Source organism: Dromiciops gliroides, chromosome 4, assembly GCF_019393635.1.
Source record: "Dromiciops gliroides isolate mDroGli1 chromosome 4, mDroGli1.pri, whole genome shotgun sequence".
In the NCBI taxonomy this organism is placed as follows: Eukaryota; Metazoa; Chordata; class Mammalia; order Microbiotheria; family Microbiotheriidae; genus Dromiciops; species Dromiciops gliroides.
In genome coordinates, this window is record NC_057864.1 from 402,333,946 (window position 1) to 402,349,823 (window position 15,878).

A 15,878-nucleotide genomic window follows, 5' to 3' on the forward strand; every position below is an offset into this window, starting at 1 on the left:
CAAATAAAACTGAGCCTGCTCCTCCATATACAAGGTGGGCGAGGTATCCCCAAGTACACCCTAATGTCTCCAAAAATACAACTTTGTATTTTAAAGGGAAATTTAGCTGTAAATTTGAAAAAAAATTAAAATTTTTTCTTTAGTTCAATAAACAAAAATAATGTCCTCTTATGATTGAATATTTGATGAAAGTTCACCTTTAAAATATGCGCTGGATGCACACCCTAATGAAATGTGCTGGGCATGCCTATGTAACCTTGACCCTGTATGAATGCTCTTTCTTAAGATTCCAGACTCTGAGTTTAGAGAGTTCCCGTTGGTCATTAAGATCCATAGCACAAAGTTCATTTTAATTGAGGCACTACTCAATCATCTGTGAAAACTGGAGAAAGCCCCAGTACTTCACTTCAGTCAGTGGTTGAAGTTTCTTTCCTAGCCAAGATTTTCATAAGTAAATATGTAACTTTTTTATTTCCCCAACTTATTTTTTCTTGATTTGTTGATGAATCACAAAATGATCCCCGCAAAAGAGACAACAGGAAGAAAATGAGTTACTACAAAAATTGAGTTGATTGTAAATCACTTTCATCTAACACTTTATTACTGATACCTCTATTCCATTTTATCCTTGGGAATGTATTAGATTATAATAACAACTCTATGCTACAGAACAGACCTTGACGTACATTAGATAAATCCTCACCAGAAGTTCCCTTTATCAGTGAAATTACAGATGCAGAACTGTGCCACTTCTCCCCACTGAAAAGTTTATAGTCTATGCTTCAAGTTTACAGAGTGCTTTATCCATCCCTCAAATCTTTCTTCCCCCAAAGGCAGATTAAACATGAATTATCTCATTTGTGACTATCCTGAAAACCAGTAGGAATGTCCTAACGCCCAGAAAGAGTCCATTTCAGATTGCTAAGGGACTGAGAAATTGTCCCCTTACACACACACACACACACACACACACACACACACACACACACACACATACACATACCCACACCCCCACCCACACCCCTCCCTTCCCTTCTCTTCTCTTCTTTTTCTTCTTCCTCTCCCTTCCCTTCTTCTTCTCCTCATGTTGTCATAGAAAGAGCACCGAAAGCACAGTCAGATACCTTGGGTCTTAATCCTGTCTCTGAGGTCCCTTACTTGTTCTATGTCCTGGACCTCAGTTTCCTTCTCTGCAAAATGAAGCAGCTGGATTACATGAACTCCAAAGTCCCTTTGGGCACTAGCATTCTAAGAGTCTGTGATTGTGATCACCCAGAACATTTTGCTAATTCTAGCAAATTTTTAATTTTACCAAACTAATTTCTACCAATTAATTTCTTTTTTTTTTAACAATATTTTTTTGTGTGTGAGTCAATTGGGGTTAAGTGACTTGCCCAGGGTCACACAGCTAGTAAGTGTTAAGTGTCTGAGGCTGGATTTGAACTCAGGTACTCCTGACTCCAGGGCCGGTGCTCTATCCACTGGATAACCTAGCTGCCCCTACCAATTAATTTCTAATTCTACCAAATGTGCATTTTAGGAAACCAGCAGTGATTGTTGTGTCTATGTCTGTCATTTCCTTCTGCTAATCTTGTCAACCGCAGACTAATGCTAACTCCTCTTTTTGATCTAGTTTACCACAATATTACTAATGGCACTTTTACAATATTTAGACTAAAATAATTTAGTTATCTATCGTGTGAAATGTGAAGTTGTATCATAATTGTTAGGAAATGGAAGGAAGAAATCATTCAGAAAGCCTCTGTTATCAAAGTCCTGGGGGGGGGGTGGCAGAGACTTTAAAATACATTTCTGGAGATCTTTGGTTTTATTGGTGAATTTTGAGAATGAATTGGGGAAAAGGTAAGTGAGGTTAGGTGAAGGGAGCCAGTTACTGTTCATCTTATTCTGCCAGGGTTACTTGGACTTTTGTTGTTGTCAGGTTTTGTTTTTTTTTAATTTCTTGGGGGCTTCTTTGTTTTGTGGATTGAGAAAGTTACTATGCTCCTTAAAGAATATGAATGAACTAATGAACTATAACAAACAGTTTGGAGGAGCTGTGTATAATTTTTTTTGGTGGGGCAATGGAGGTTAAATGACTTGCCCAAGGTCACACAGCTAGTAAGTGTCAAGTGTCTGAGGTCGGATTTGAACTCAGGTCCTCCTGAATCCAGGGCTGGTGCTTTATCCACTGCGCCACCTAGCTGCCCTCAAAGAGTTGTGTATAATTTTAAAATAATGGAAACAGAAAATGGGGTCAGTACTTAGCCATTTGATGGATCACCCATGATGATGTTTTTCTTTTTTATTTCATGATGTCTTTTCCTTGCTATCTATGCCCTTTTGGACAGCTTACATTTGCCATCAGTCAGTCATTTAGTTAGCAAGCATATATTAACAGGAGAAGGACCAGAATTTTAGAATACCTCAAAGGACCAAGCTGAAGAAATTGATGCACTACATTTTTTTTTTATCCATAAGGGAAAGAAAATAGAGATAGTAGAATGAACATTTTAATTTCAAAATAAAATGATAATATCTGCTTGTGATTATTTATATCTAAAGCATATTTGCACAGATAGGAAAAATTAGGGTAAATTTAAAAAAATCTTTAAACCAATTGACTCCTGTTACTTCTAGTGTTAAGTGATTCCTACAATATCCTAGACACTGTATCAAGTGCTAAGGACACAAAGCAAAGTAAAGAACAGCCCCCTACCCTCAATGAGCGTACGTTTTAAAGGGGAAAATGATGTGCAAATAGCAATGATTTGATATATGCTCTGGGAATGCAAATAACTTCAAATCATCCCAAGTAAGTCCTAATTAGATGTAATTATAGGGCTGTAAAATGAAGCACATGTTGTATTTTAAAGCCCATTACTAATCTTTGAATTATCCATGTCAGGGCTCCCCTCAGGTAGGGTGGACAATTGGGATATGACTGAATAGATTTTTTGCTGTATAATCATGAATAATGAAAGATAAGGGTCAGGGGAGAGCTGGCCTTGGAGCTAGGAAGAACTGGGTTAAAGTCCTCTGTCTGACAGCTACTGGCCATGTGACCACTAAGTCATTTAAGGTCCTCTTCAAGAATGAAGGACTGCTGGGGCAGCTAGGTGGCGCAGTGGATAGAGCACCGGCCCTGGAGTCAGGAGTACCTGAGTTCAAATCCGGCCTCAGACACTTGACACTTACTAGCTGTGTGACCCTGGGCAAGTCATTTGACCCCAATTGCCTCACCAAAAAAAAAAAAAAAGAAAAAGAAAAAAGAATGAAGGACTGCTACCACCACCACCACACACCAGGAATTTCCTACCTGGATGCAAACGCAGGTCCAGACTCTATCTTCCCTCCCCCTCATCCCCCCCTTCCCACCAAAAATAAAAACCATGTGACTAGTGCCTCCTGGTACTTCTTACCAGTTGTACATCAAGATCAAAGTATGCTTCCTTATCTGAGGTGTTCTGACCAAATCAATAAAGGAAGGGTTCATCTTTTCATTGGCTTCTTCATCAGCTTTAAGGCTCTGAGAATGAAAAGAATAAGTGAAGACGGCATAATGGTTAATGCATGATGTTAGTGCCCCTGGCCAGTAACATGGACGGAATTGCATTATGACCTGAATGAAAAAATGAGGAATTTCATTGTTGTGCAGTTGTTTTCAGTCACGTCTGACTCTCTGTGGCCCCATTTGAGGTTTTCTTGGCAAAGATACTGGAGGGGTTTGCCATTTCCTTCTCCAGCTCATTTTATAGATAAGGAAACTGAGGCAAACGGGGTTAAATGACTTGCCCAGGGTCACACACCTAGGTAGTGTCTGAGGGCAGGTTTGAACTCAAGAAGATGAGTCTTCCTGACTTCAGGCCTAGCACTCTATCCTAGTTGCCTTGTTTGTATGTATCATCTCATATATAGGCACTTAATAAGTGCTAGTTGATTGACTGAGGTCTTATAAAGTAGGTACTATTTGAATATCTAGTGGGATGGGATGTACTGTAATATCATGCTTCTCTGGAAGACACATAAATGGGGATTATAACAACTCCCTACAGAGCTTCACACAACTCTGTAGAGGTAAGTGGTGTAAATATTATTATTCCTATTTTAAAGATAAGAACACTGAGGACCAGAGAGTTCAAGTAACGTGACATAGTTGAGAAATACCTAAACTAAGATTCAAACTGAGATATCTATGTTCCTGTTACTCCAAGTTAACTTTTGCCATGAAACCACATTGTTAGCTACTCATCATAACCAAGAACCTAGAGGCCTCTGAGCAGCTAAAGTTGTTGCAAACCCATGCTCTAAAGCTTGAGTGTTTCCCAGAAGTGGTGTTTGGATCTTCGTGCAGAGCCTATTTATTTTCATTTTAGAATAAAATGACTAAATAACTTTGGTTGGTTTCGTTTGTTTGTTTTAACACACAGTCGGTAGAGACTGGGGCAACTAGGTGGCACAGTGAACATAGTGCTGGGCCTGGAGTTAGAAAGAACTAAATTCAAATCTGATCTAATGCTTATTAACCCTGTTTGTCTCAGTTTCCTTATCTGTAAAATGAGCTGGAGAAGGAAATGACAAACCACTCCAGTGTCTCTGCTAAGAAAACCCCAAATGGGATCATGAAGTCAGATGCAACTGAAATGAATGAACAGACTAGAGGCAGTGGCATAGAAAGGGCTCAGAATGAGAGAATAGCGGAAAAACAATGCCTCTGAAGTCAGAGGACTTGGGTTCCCATCCCTGCTGTGTCCCTTACAACTTGAGTGATCTTGGGAATGCTATTTAAGATATTAATTGAATTTTTTTGCGTGGGACAGGGCAATGAGGGTTAAGTGACTTGCCTAGGGTCTCACAGCTAGTAAGTATCAAGTGTCTGAGGCCGGATTTGAACTCAGGTCCTCATGAATCCAGGGCTGGTGCTTTACCACTATACCACCTAGCTGCCCCTGGAATGCTATTTAAACCTCTATGGGATTCAGTTTTCTTCCCCTGTAAAATGTTGGAGAGGACCTCCTTGGGAGGCCCTGAAAGGCCTGTTTAATTTCTAAATCTATGATGTTGTGAAGGTGGGTGGGGGGCAGTAGGGACAGCTGTTACAGGCAAGCAGGCTTACAGGAGTACGGAAGCAACAGCCTGACATCTGGTGAGGAAAGAGACAAACTATAAGAGGCAGACACAGACATACAGGATGAAACCATTTGGTTTGGGGGCAAAATAGACCTGTCTGCCTCAATTGGCTATTAGGACAAGGCAATAATTGATGTTCATGATGAATCCCTTAAAGTCATCAAGAAAAGCTGTATGGCAGCTAGATGGATTGAGGAATGGACATGAGTTCAAATCCAGCCTCTGACCCATAACCTCTTCCTGATTCAGTTTCCTCATCTGTAAAATAAATAGCACCTCCCTCCCATGGTCGTTGTGAGAATAAAATGAAATAATATCTGTAAAGGGTTTTGCAAACCTCACAAAATGCCACATAAATATTACCATTAGCAATTATTAATTTTAATAATAATAATTCTTCAGTATACTCCGTTTAAAAGATGTAGCATGGTGGAGAAGTGCTTGGCTTGGAATTTGGAATTTGGAGCCAGAAGGATTGAATCCTGCCTGTGGCATGTACCAGCAGTGTGAACCAGAGCAAGTCGGCAAAGTCAGTCTCTGTTATGTATCTCAGTAAGTCACAGATAGCATGTGATGAGGGGAGAGAGGAGGGAGTTCCCCATACTGATAGAATCATAGCTCCTTTGCCTTAATTCTGTTTAAGTGGGCCCAGAAATGCAGAATAGATGTGCCGTGCTAAGCACTTCATAAATATTCTCTCATCTGATTCTCCCAACAACCCTATGAGGTAGGTGTTATTATTATCACCATTTTACCATTGAGGAAACTGAGGCAGACAAGTTAAGTAACTAGCCCAGGGCTACCCAGAGAATAAGTAGATAATAAGTCTTTATTGCCTCTTACCTGGACTATTGCAATAGTTTTTAAATTGTTCCCCCTACCTCAAGTCTATTTACTATTCAGTTATTGCAGTGTTTTTCGGGTGGCAGCTAGGTGGCAGGGTGGATAGAGTCAGTAAGACTTAGATTGGATCCTATCTCACATGATGTGACCCTGCAAGTCACTTAACCTCTAATTTGCGGCAGTTTCCTTGTTTCTAAAATGGGGATATTAACAGTAATGACTGGGGGCAACTAGGTGGCGCAGTGGATAAAGCACCGGCCCTGGATTCAGGAGTACCTGAGTTCAAATCCGGCCTCAGACACTTGACACTTACTAGCTGTGTGACCCTGGGCAAGTCACTTAACCCCCCATAGCCCTGGCCAAAAACAAAACAAAACAAAACAAAACAGTAATGACTTCCCTCGGTTGCTATGGGGATAAAATGAGAAAATGTTCGTAAAGCGTTCGTGAACCACAAAGTGATATACAAATACACTGTTGTAGATAAGTAGTATATGATAATATATTATATATGAAAAGCACTATTATGATTATCACTATTTTCCTATAGTGTAGCCACGACCATATTTCTCCCCACTCAGTCAATTCTCTATTACCTCCGTGATCTTCTATAAAACTTTTGTTTGTCATTTAAAATGCTTCATGGCCCTTCCTGTCTCTATCCACTTTACCCCCCTCCAGGTACTCTCTAATCTAACCACATTGGTGTGTTTTCTGTTCTTCATATGCAGTTTTCCATCTCCAGACTCTATACATAGTTATTTGTATGTTGTCTCCCCTATTAGTATGTAGGTCAGTCGGTAAGCCTTTATTAAGCACCTACTATGTGCCAGGCTCTGGACAAAGCACCCGGGGCACAAGCTTCTGGAGAATAGGTTCCATGTCTTTTGTCTTATTTTCTACCCCCAGTGCTTAGCACATAGTAAACATTTAATAAATGCTTGTTGACTGAACTGAGAGTTGACTCTAGTTTTTTTTTTAACCTTGGGACTCCCATTAAATCAGGCCTGAAGACCAGTCCACCCAATTATGTGTCCTCTAGTCTAGCTCTTAATTAGACACGTGGAAATTAGAATACTTCTTCCAGCATTAGACCTCATCTGAACCTCCATAAATTAATCTCAGGCATACTGAAAGCTGTGAAATAATTTATTTGTTGGCAGACAGTGGGTGGTCCTCACATCTAAGCACGTGTCTAGCTTAATTTGCCATTCCATAAAGTATCCCAAATATCCTGTTCTATGTCAACTGAGCTCATGCTAAAATGAAAAAATGGCAAGAATCTTAGATACAAAGGAGTATAGTGGAAAGAGCCCTGGTGACCAAGGTTCAGGCCTTGGATCTGCCCATTAGCTCACTGGCAGCAGGCGACTTCCCCTTAGCTGCCCCATGTATAAAATGAGAGGATTGGATAATAAGACTTTTTATGTTTCCATGCCTCCTGGTTTATAACTACCACCACCACAAGTTATAAGTATTCCCTCTCATCTTCTTTCCCACCTATCTCAAGGTAAGATACAGAAACTACCTGAAGAGAGGTTGGTAGAGATTTCTGATTTTTTCTTGCAATGTGCTTTATAATTTTCATGGCTTTTGCATTTTTATTTTGAGAGATCAACCATCTGGGAGATTCTGGAAGGCACCTACAGTAGATTAAAAAAGAAAAGAACTGTTAGGTAAAAATCAAAATAATTAATATAACCTCAATTATTAATTAATTAAATAATTAATATAACTAGGACCATTATTTCTCTTGTCAGAGGAAGTGACCTCTGAATTGAGCTTTGAAGGAAGATGAGGATTCTGGGAAAAGTAGAGATGAAGACAGAATGTATTCCAAGCACAGAGGATGGTTTAAAAGAATGCAGAACAAGGGGCAGCTAGATGGTGCAGTGGATAAAGCACTGGCCCTGGAGTTAGGAGTACCTGAGTTCAAATCTGGCCTCAGACACTTAACACTTACTAGCTGTGTGATCTTGGGCAAGTCACTTAACCTCAATTGTCTCACTTTTAAAAAAGCATGCAGAACAGTAGAGGATGCAGTGTTAAACTGGTGATCAATTTGTCTTGATTGAAATGTAGAGTTTAAGAATTGTGTGTGTGTGTGTGTGTGTAGTGGAGATGTTGTGAGAATCATCTGGAAAGGTAGTTTGGGGGTAATTTATAGAAGGTCTCAAAACTGAGAGTTTGAGGCATTTATATTTTAACCTAGAGGCATAAGCATATTGGCTCCAGGAACATCATGCTTCCCCCCAGATTAAGCCAATCACCTGAAATCTCAGCACCTCAAAGGTTGACTCAGGTTTTGATACTCAGCACCTTCTCAGATACATTAAGTGCCTCTCTCCTTGATTGGAGGGCTGGAGGGTGGAGCAATGGACTCCTCCCAAAGCCTCCCTTTATAGGAGGCTCAAAACTTTCCAGGTAATTTCATTTTCTATCAGTATTTCTGCTTGGTTTGAAATCCAGAAATCCCATGTGCCCTTGTTAGGGACCTCCTGGTAGGCCTCTATTTCTTCTTCAGCTTCCTTTTGTATATTGCTGTCCCTCATTAGACTGTAAGATCCTGGAGGGCAGGGACTATCTTTCATTTTTCTCATTTGCATTCCCAGCATTTTGTACAGTGTCTGGTGTCTGGCATGCGCATGGTAGGTGCTTAATAAATGTTTTATTGAATTGAATTTCTGAAGATGGATTCTGAACTGACTGGATGATTGGACTCAAAGAGTGGCTCTTAATGGTTCAGTGTCAGTGTGGTAAGAGTTCTCCAGAGGATTACCCCAGTGATCTGCACTTGGCCCTGTGCTATTTAACTTTCTATCAATGACTTAGATAAAGGCCAGGATAGTATGCTCACCAAATTTGCAGATGACACAAAGCTGGGAGGGACAAACTACATCAGAGATGGGAACCAAGAGGACCTTGATAAGCACTGGGCTGACTCTAATAAGAACTTCAATGGGGGCAAATGTAAAGTCCTTCTCTTGGGTACGAAAAAACCCACTTCCCAAAAATAAGCCAGAAGAGTCATGGTTCTGCAACAAGATATGGGGGTTTTAGTGGACCAAAAATTCAGCATGAGTGAGTGATGCGATGTGGTAGCCAGAAAAACTAATGGGATCTTGCCAGGCTATACTTGGAACATTGTACTCAGTTCTAGGTAGCATGGTTTAAAGACATTGACAAGCAGGAGAGTGTACAGAGAAGACAACCAGTATAGCATTGAGTGCATGTCATATGAGAATTGATTGCAATCTTCTATCGTTCGATCTCTCCCTATGCTCTACTACCTCGAAACCTATTCTTTTTCCTTAGCATAATCTCCAATCTCTTGGCCAGTGCTTTGCCGGGTCATCGCCCTTACCTACCCTACTAGAGTATATTTGGAAGGACTGAACTCCTCTATGGTCTTTCACATTGACATCTTTTTTTTTTTTTTTTTTTTTTTTTTTTTTTTTTTGCGGGGCAATGGGGGTTAAGTGACTTGCCCAGGGTCACACAGCTAGTAAGTGTTAAGTGTCTGAGGCTGGATTTGAACTCAGGTACTCCTGAATCCAGGGCCAGCGCTTTAACCACTGCGCCATCTAGCTGCCCCTCACATTGACATCTTAATCAGAAGTTCCTAATCTCACATTATCTTCCAGTTCCTTGGACAACAATGTTTAGAAACATGCCCAACTTTGTTGTTGTTGTTCAATCATTTCAGTCAAGTCTGACTCTTTGTGACTCCATTTGAGGTTTCCTTGGCAAACATATTGGAGTGTCCAATTCCCTCATTTTTATAGTTAAGGAAGTTGAGGCCCACATCATCATGTCCTCTGACTCAAAATCTCGTGCTCTTTCCATGGTGGTACCCCAAATACATATACATATTTGAAGGCTTTTTAAAAAAAAGTTGAAAACCCAATGGAGTTGCATTAGAAGTTGAAAACAGGAAAAAGAGGTGTATGAAGAGATGCTAAACAAAAGCAAAAGTCTAGTGGTCTATGAAGTCTCACACAGCATTGTAACCCCGAAGTGTGAGTACTTTCCATGGAAGCAAAAGAACATCTCACTTCAGTGTTATAATGTTCCTCCCCCACCCTTTTTTTTCTTTAGTGGTTCAATGAAGGTTAAGTGACTTGCCCAGGGTCACACAGCTAATTAAGTGTCAAGTGTCTGAGGCCTGATTTGAACTCAGGTCCTCCTGAATCCAGGACCAGTGCTTTATCCACTGAGCCACCTAGCCGCCCCCGCCCCCCCCCCCCCCCGTTATAATGTTCTGTAGGATCCAGAAGTACATCATGTTCTTGGGTTGTTTACTATCCTTGACTGAGGTTACTGGCTCACCATCAAAAGAGCGTGCACTTGAGTGACAGTCTTACAGCTATCTACCACTTGATTCATTGGAACAATTTCATTCCCATAGTTTGTGGAGCAATTTTGATTGTGTATGTCAGGATGAAAATGGAGGGCAAAACTGACATAATGGTATCTCTGATGCTTACTACTATGTGGGCAGCTAGGTGGTGTAGTGGATATAGCACTAGGCCTAGAGTCTAAAAGAGCTGAGTTCAAATCTGGCCTCAGATACTTACTAGCTGTGTGATCTTGGGCAAGTCACTTAACCCTGTTTACCTCCATTTCCATGTACAAAATGAGCTGGAGAAGGAAATGGCAAACCACTCCAGGATCTTTGCTAAGAAAACCCCAAATAGAGTTGTGAAGTCTGACATGTCTGAATAACAAATACTACAATATGACCTTGGTTACATCCCTTAAAGTTTGGGGGTTTCCTTATCTAAAAGTAAAATGAGAGGGCTGGAGTAGATGGTCTCTGAAGTCCCTTTCAGCTCTAGGTCTCTGATCTTATCTTCTGTGTGTGTTTGGGGGTAAATTTGAGGTGACATTTGAGGCTGGGGTAGGGGTGGATTCATTAACTGATCAGGGTATATGAAAGAGAGAGATACCAAAAGGATGGGGATGTGTGTTGGTGTGGCAAGGATGGAGTAGAGATGGCAGGATTGAAGAAAGGCAAGTACTGGAGATGCTTCAGCAAGAAAAATGAGGCTACTTGAAATGAGAACATGCTTCAGTGGAAACACCACTGATCTGTGGTCTAGCAATGCCAAATGGACAACTACAGAGGTGGCAAAGTGTGGAAAAAATTCTAGTGGTAACACCAAAATTCCAGCCAGATGTTTGGTGCCCTATGTGAAATGTGGGTGGAGAAAATGTAGGGAAATGTCCTTATTTCGCTGTTATTTTTAGTTGTTACTCCCCAGTCCTGTGATTTCATCAGGAAGATCCTTGGTGAGCAAGCATATACACACTTCCTCTATCAATAAAGATCCATAAGTATTGGCAATTTATGGTCTTAGGCAATTGCCTCAGGGGAATGGGAAGTATTTGTCAGTGGTGAGATTTGAACTTACCTCTTCATGTCTCCTGAGGCCAGCTTAATTTTTCTTTAATTGAGAAGAATGTTTGGATTTTTCTACTTTTTTATGATCAGGAGCCTTCTTTTATACATAATTGGGGTCCCATGGTTATGGAAAAATAAAATTTAGGTTAAGCAACTATATGCAGAGTTGCTGCTATGAAAATCAAGGCTCATTTTGGGACCAAGACACCATTAAAAAAAAAAAAAACCTGAGCTAGGCTGATAATTTTACCATCTCCTTCCATTACTTACTCTAGACAACCAGTATTATCTGATGCTCCTGGAGTCTCTTTAAGAAATTCTCAAGAGATAACCCTCGAGGATGCCCTTTTATATATGTGTCATGGCACCTTTGGCAATCTGGTGAGGCCTATGGATCCCTTCTCAGAACAATTTCTTTAAAATTCATGAAGAGGGGTAGCTAGGTGGTGCAGTGGATAGAGCATTGGCCCTGGATTCAGGAGGACCTGAGTTCAAATCTGGCCTCAGACACTTAACACTTACTAGCGGTGTGACCCCGGGCAAGTCACAACCCCAATTGCCTAAAAAAAAAAAATAATTCATGAAGAAAGGAAATGAAAGTGTATTTTTTTCTCATCCAAGTTCACAAACACCCTGAAATCTATCCAAGGATCTCTTGGGGGTGGGGGTCTGTATACCCCAGGTTAAGAATCTCTAGATACTAGAGGGAAAAGCAGAGATGTTAGAGGTAGGTGAGTGGTAAGAGGAGAAGGGGTAGTCTTTCTAGAATTCTTACAACCGTGATTGTGGTGCAGTGGATAGAGCACTGGCCCTGAAATTGGGAGGACCCGAGTTCAAATTTGACCTCAGACACTTACTACCTGTGTGACCCTGGGCAAATCACTTAACCCCGATTGCTTTTAACATCAGGGGCCATCTCCAGTCGTCCTGATATACATACATACATATATACATACATACATACATACATACATACATACATACATAAATACGTATATATGTGTATGTATGAATATTTATGTGTATATATATGTATGTATAAATGTATTTATCTACTATCTATCTAGCATCTATCAACCTATCATCTATTTTATCTATTCTTTCTATCTATCTATCTATCTATCTATCTATCTATCTATCTATCTATCTATCTATCTATCTATCTATCTATCTATCTATCTATCTAATCTACATATCTTGCCACTGGATCCAGATGGCTCTGGAGGAAAGAGTGAGGTTGGTGACTTTGCACAGTCCCCCACCCTCTCCCAAATCCAATTCACTACAAGTTATGACATCACCCAATGTCACTGTCCTCTTCGAGAATAAAGGGCAAACAACAACAACAACAGCTGCTGCTGCTGCTGCCAGAAGCAATTTTCAGTCCCCCTGAAAGTGGCCACCATGGCTATGTGGGCCCTAGGATGTCTAACTCTTTAATCATTGTGTGAAGGAACATAGAGTCCCAAGGGAAATGATTGGCCAACAGCATGGTCTTTGTCTTCTAGAATGGAATGGGGTTTCCTGCAGTTCAGGCTTAGAATTCAGTCTCATAATTACTGACACAGAGCTCAGGACCAGAGATGATAAGAGAAAAATGTGAAAATGACTTCTTTTCTATTCCCAGAGCATCTTACCAATAGTAGAACAAAAAGCAGAAGTTGGGCAGGGAAACCGTGAGCTGCAGCCATCTCCAGGAAGGCAGGGCATAAGCAATCCCTGCCAGAATCAGGAGGCCCACGGTGAAAGTCATTTGGTAGCAAATTCCCACAGTCCTCCGGTACTTCAGGCCGACAAATTCAGTGACTAGAAAACAAAAGCAAATGACCAGTTTCCAGGGTGATTTGAGACAAAGGGTCATTGGTGCCTTTAAATAATGAAACAGCTAGAACTCCCAAATCACCTCCTATACTTTTCCCTTTCTAAGAGCTTTATGGGACCACTCGAGACTCTTGAATCTTTAAAGTTCTTTGGAGTTTAGGTTCTTTCTAATATGACAGGAATGATGGAGCTGGGCCTTCAGATCTCTGGCCTCTGGGCATCCCACTATAGTACTTGTCCATCCCCATAGAACCAGAATACCCCTGCCCAGTTTCATCACCCCTGTTCCACTAAATACTATAACATTTCACTAATTCCCATGAACTGGTTCCAAGAAGACAAGAGAGAATTAGTGATAAGTGTGAAATATAGAAAGTAAATTTTGTAAAGAAAATTAATTTTTGGACTTTTAAATATATGGCATTTCTTGAACTAGGCTAAAAAATAAAAAGGTGGTGCCTAAATACATAAAGAAGTTTAGAATTAATATAAAATACAGCCTTGCCTAGTGGACAGAGCGGGCTTTGGAGTCCAAAACATTTTGGGTCACTCTGCCTGATACTTAACTGACTATTGGGTCCCTGTGTGAGTCATTTAGAACCAGGGCCCTAGGGCCCTAGGCCAGTGGTGTCGAACCCAGATAGACATAAGGGGCCACTCAACTACCACATATTGACTTAGAAAACCACATATTAACATTATCTATGTTCGACTGTATTTTTATTTATTTTATTAAAAATTTCCCAAGGCTCTCTGTTGACCCTTATAGTGGATACCTCTGCCCTATGCAATTCTCTAAGCAAATGCTCATCTGTGTTGGTAGAGGGTTTTCTCACTGGGAGTTCCTTATACCTGAATAAAATCACAGGTCTGATAAAAAGAATAATTAGCACATACATACTTTATAGCTAAATAAGTACTTAAAAGCAGTTCTTTTAAATTGATGGAGGATTTCTTTTGCTAGGATTATATTTGGCAAACCTCCCCCAACTCTTTTCTTTTTTTCTCCCCTTCAACAATACCATAGAGGTGAATCCATGTCAAAGTGAATAGATATTTTAAATCTGTAGGGTTCAGATTTATGTTTCTGTAGGGATTGGGCTAAGACCTCTGATTTCATTGGTATATAGAGAACTTCCCGGATGAGCAAACTCCTTTCAGATGAGGTCAGAACCTTATTCTTGACAGCTTCCAGGCTTTGATGGGACACTGACAATATGACTTGCCCAAGGTCACACAGCCAGAATTGATAGTAGGGCTTGAACCCAATCCTTGCACTGAAGGCTGGCTCTATGTTATTCCATACCACACAAGGAATTAGACATAGTGGTTTTAAAACAAAAAAACAAAACAAAACTGAAATTAATATTCCAGATAGATATTCACTAAGCCACAGAAAATTTTTTTAAAAACCTAATTTTAATTTGGAGATTTGTCACTATAACATATTTCAAGTTACAACCATCTGCAAACCAAATTAAATTCTACTATTAGAGTGTTTTTGTAAATTACTTCTAATTATCTCCCAAATGAAGTTTTTCATTTCATTTCTTTTCTTTTCTTTTCTTTCTTTTCTTTTTTTGGTGGAGCAATGAGGGTTAAGTGACTTGCCCAGGGTCACACAGCTAGTAAATGTCAAGTGTCTGAGGCTAGATTTGAACTCAGTTCCTCCTGAATCCAGGGCTGGTGCTTTATCCACTTCGCCACCTAGCTGTCCCTGAAGTTTTTATTGTCTATGACTGTCTAATATACCATCTCCATAAGCTTCCATGGTGGTGGGGAATCCTAGTCAGTCGGTCAGTATGCATTTATTATGTGCCTACTATGCGCAAAGCACTGTGCTAAACTCTGGGGATACAAAAAAGGGCAAAAGACAGTCCCTGCCCTTGAAGAGCTTTACAAAGCAAACTATATACACAGTAAGTTCGAAATAATTGAGAGAGAAGGCATGAGAATTAAGAGCGGTTGTTTAGGAAAGTCTTCCTATAGAAGATTGGATTTTACTTGGGACTTACAGGAAGCCAGGGGAGTCAGCAGGCAGTTGATAAGGGAGAAGGTTACAGGAGCATGGGATGGCATATTCTGTTCATGGAACAGTTAGGAGGCCAGTGTTGCTAGGTTGAAGAGTATGAGGGGGAAGTAAGTTGCAGAAAGACTAGAAAGTAGGAGAGGGTTAGGTTATGAAGGGCTTTGAATGCCAAATGGAACATTTTGTATTTGATCCTGGAGGCAATAGGGGATCCTGGAGTTTATAGAGTTAGGGGTGACATAGTTGGATATGTTATTTTTATTCCTGGCACAACTAGGAACTGGTTACATAGTCTTGGATTTTGTTGTTCTCAGTTTCCCTGTCTGTAATTTGAGAGAGAATTGAGTTTATCAGAAAATATTTCATATGGAGAAATACAGGGAAATGTAGGGAAAGGAACTGCACCTGTGATTTCTTTGGTGAAAGGAGTGCCAAGTGAGAAACTCCCTCTACCAATGTAGGTTGGCATCTTCTCTGCAACTTAGAGTGTTAGAGTTGTCCGGGGCACTCAGAGGTTAAATGACTCATTTAGGTGGTCACAAAAGTCAAATATTTGTCAGAAATGGGACTTGAACCCACCTCCCAGTGTTCAAGGCAAACTCTCTCTCCATTTCACTCACTGCCAAATAAATATAGAGATTTACAAGTATA

The 15,878-nt window shown here is 40.4% G+C and overlaps 1 protein-coding gene across 1 annotated transcript in view; it reads right to left on the minus strand.

The window, feature by feature from the left end:
* The window catches only part of SLC22A2 (solute carrier family 22 member 2), a 41,952-nt gene that overhangs the window by 11,715 nt on the left and 14,359 nt on the right, over positions 1–15,878 (minus strand). The window contains exons 4-6 of the mRNA XM_044004693.1: positions 13,015–13,183; positions 7,502–7,616; positions 3,423–3,529 (exon numbers count right to left, since the gene is read on the minus strand). Of these exons, the coding sequence (XP_043860628.1) occupies positions 3,423–3,529; positions 7,502–7,616; positions 13,015–13,183 (391 nt within the window). The remainder of the gene's footprint in view (positions 1–3,422; positions 3,530–7,501; positions 7,617–13,014; positions 13,184–15,878) is intronic.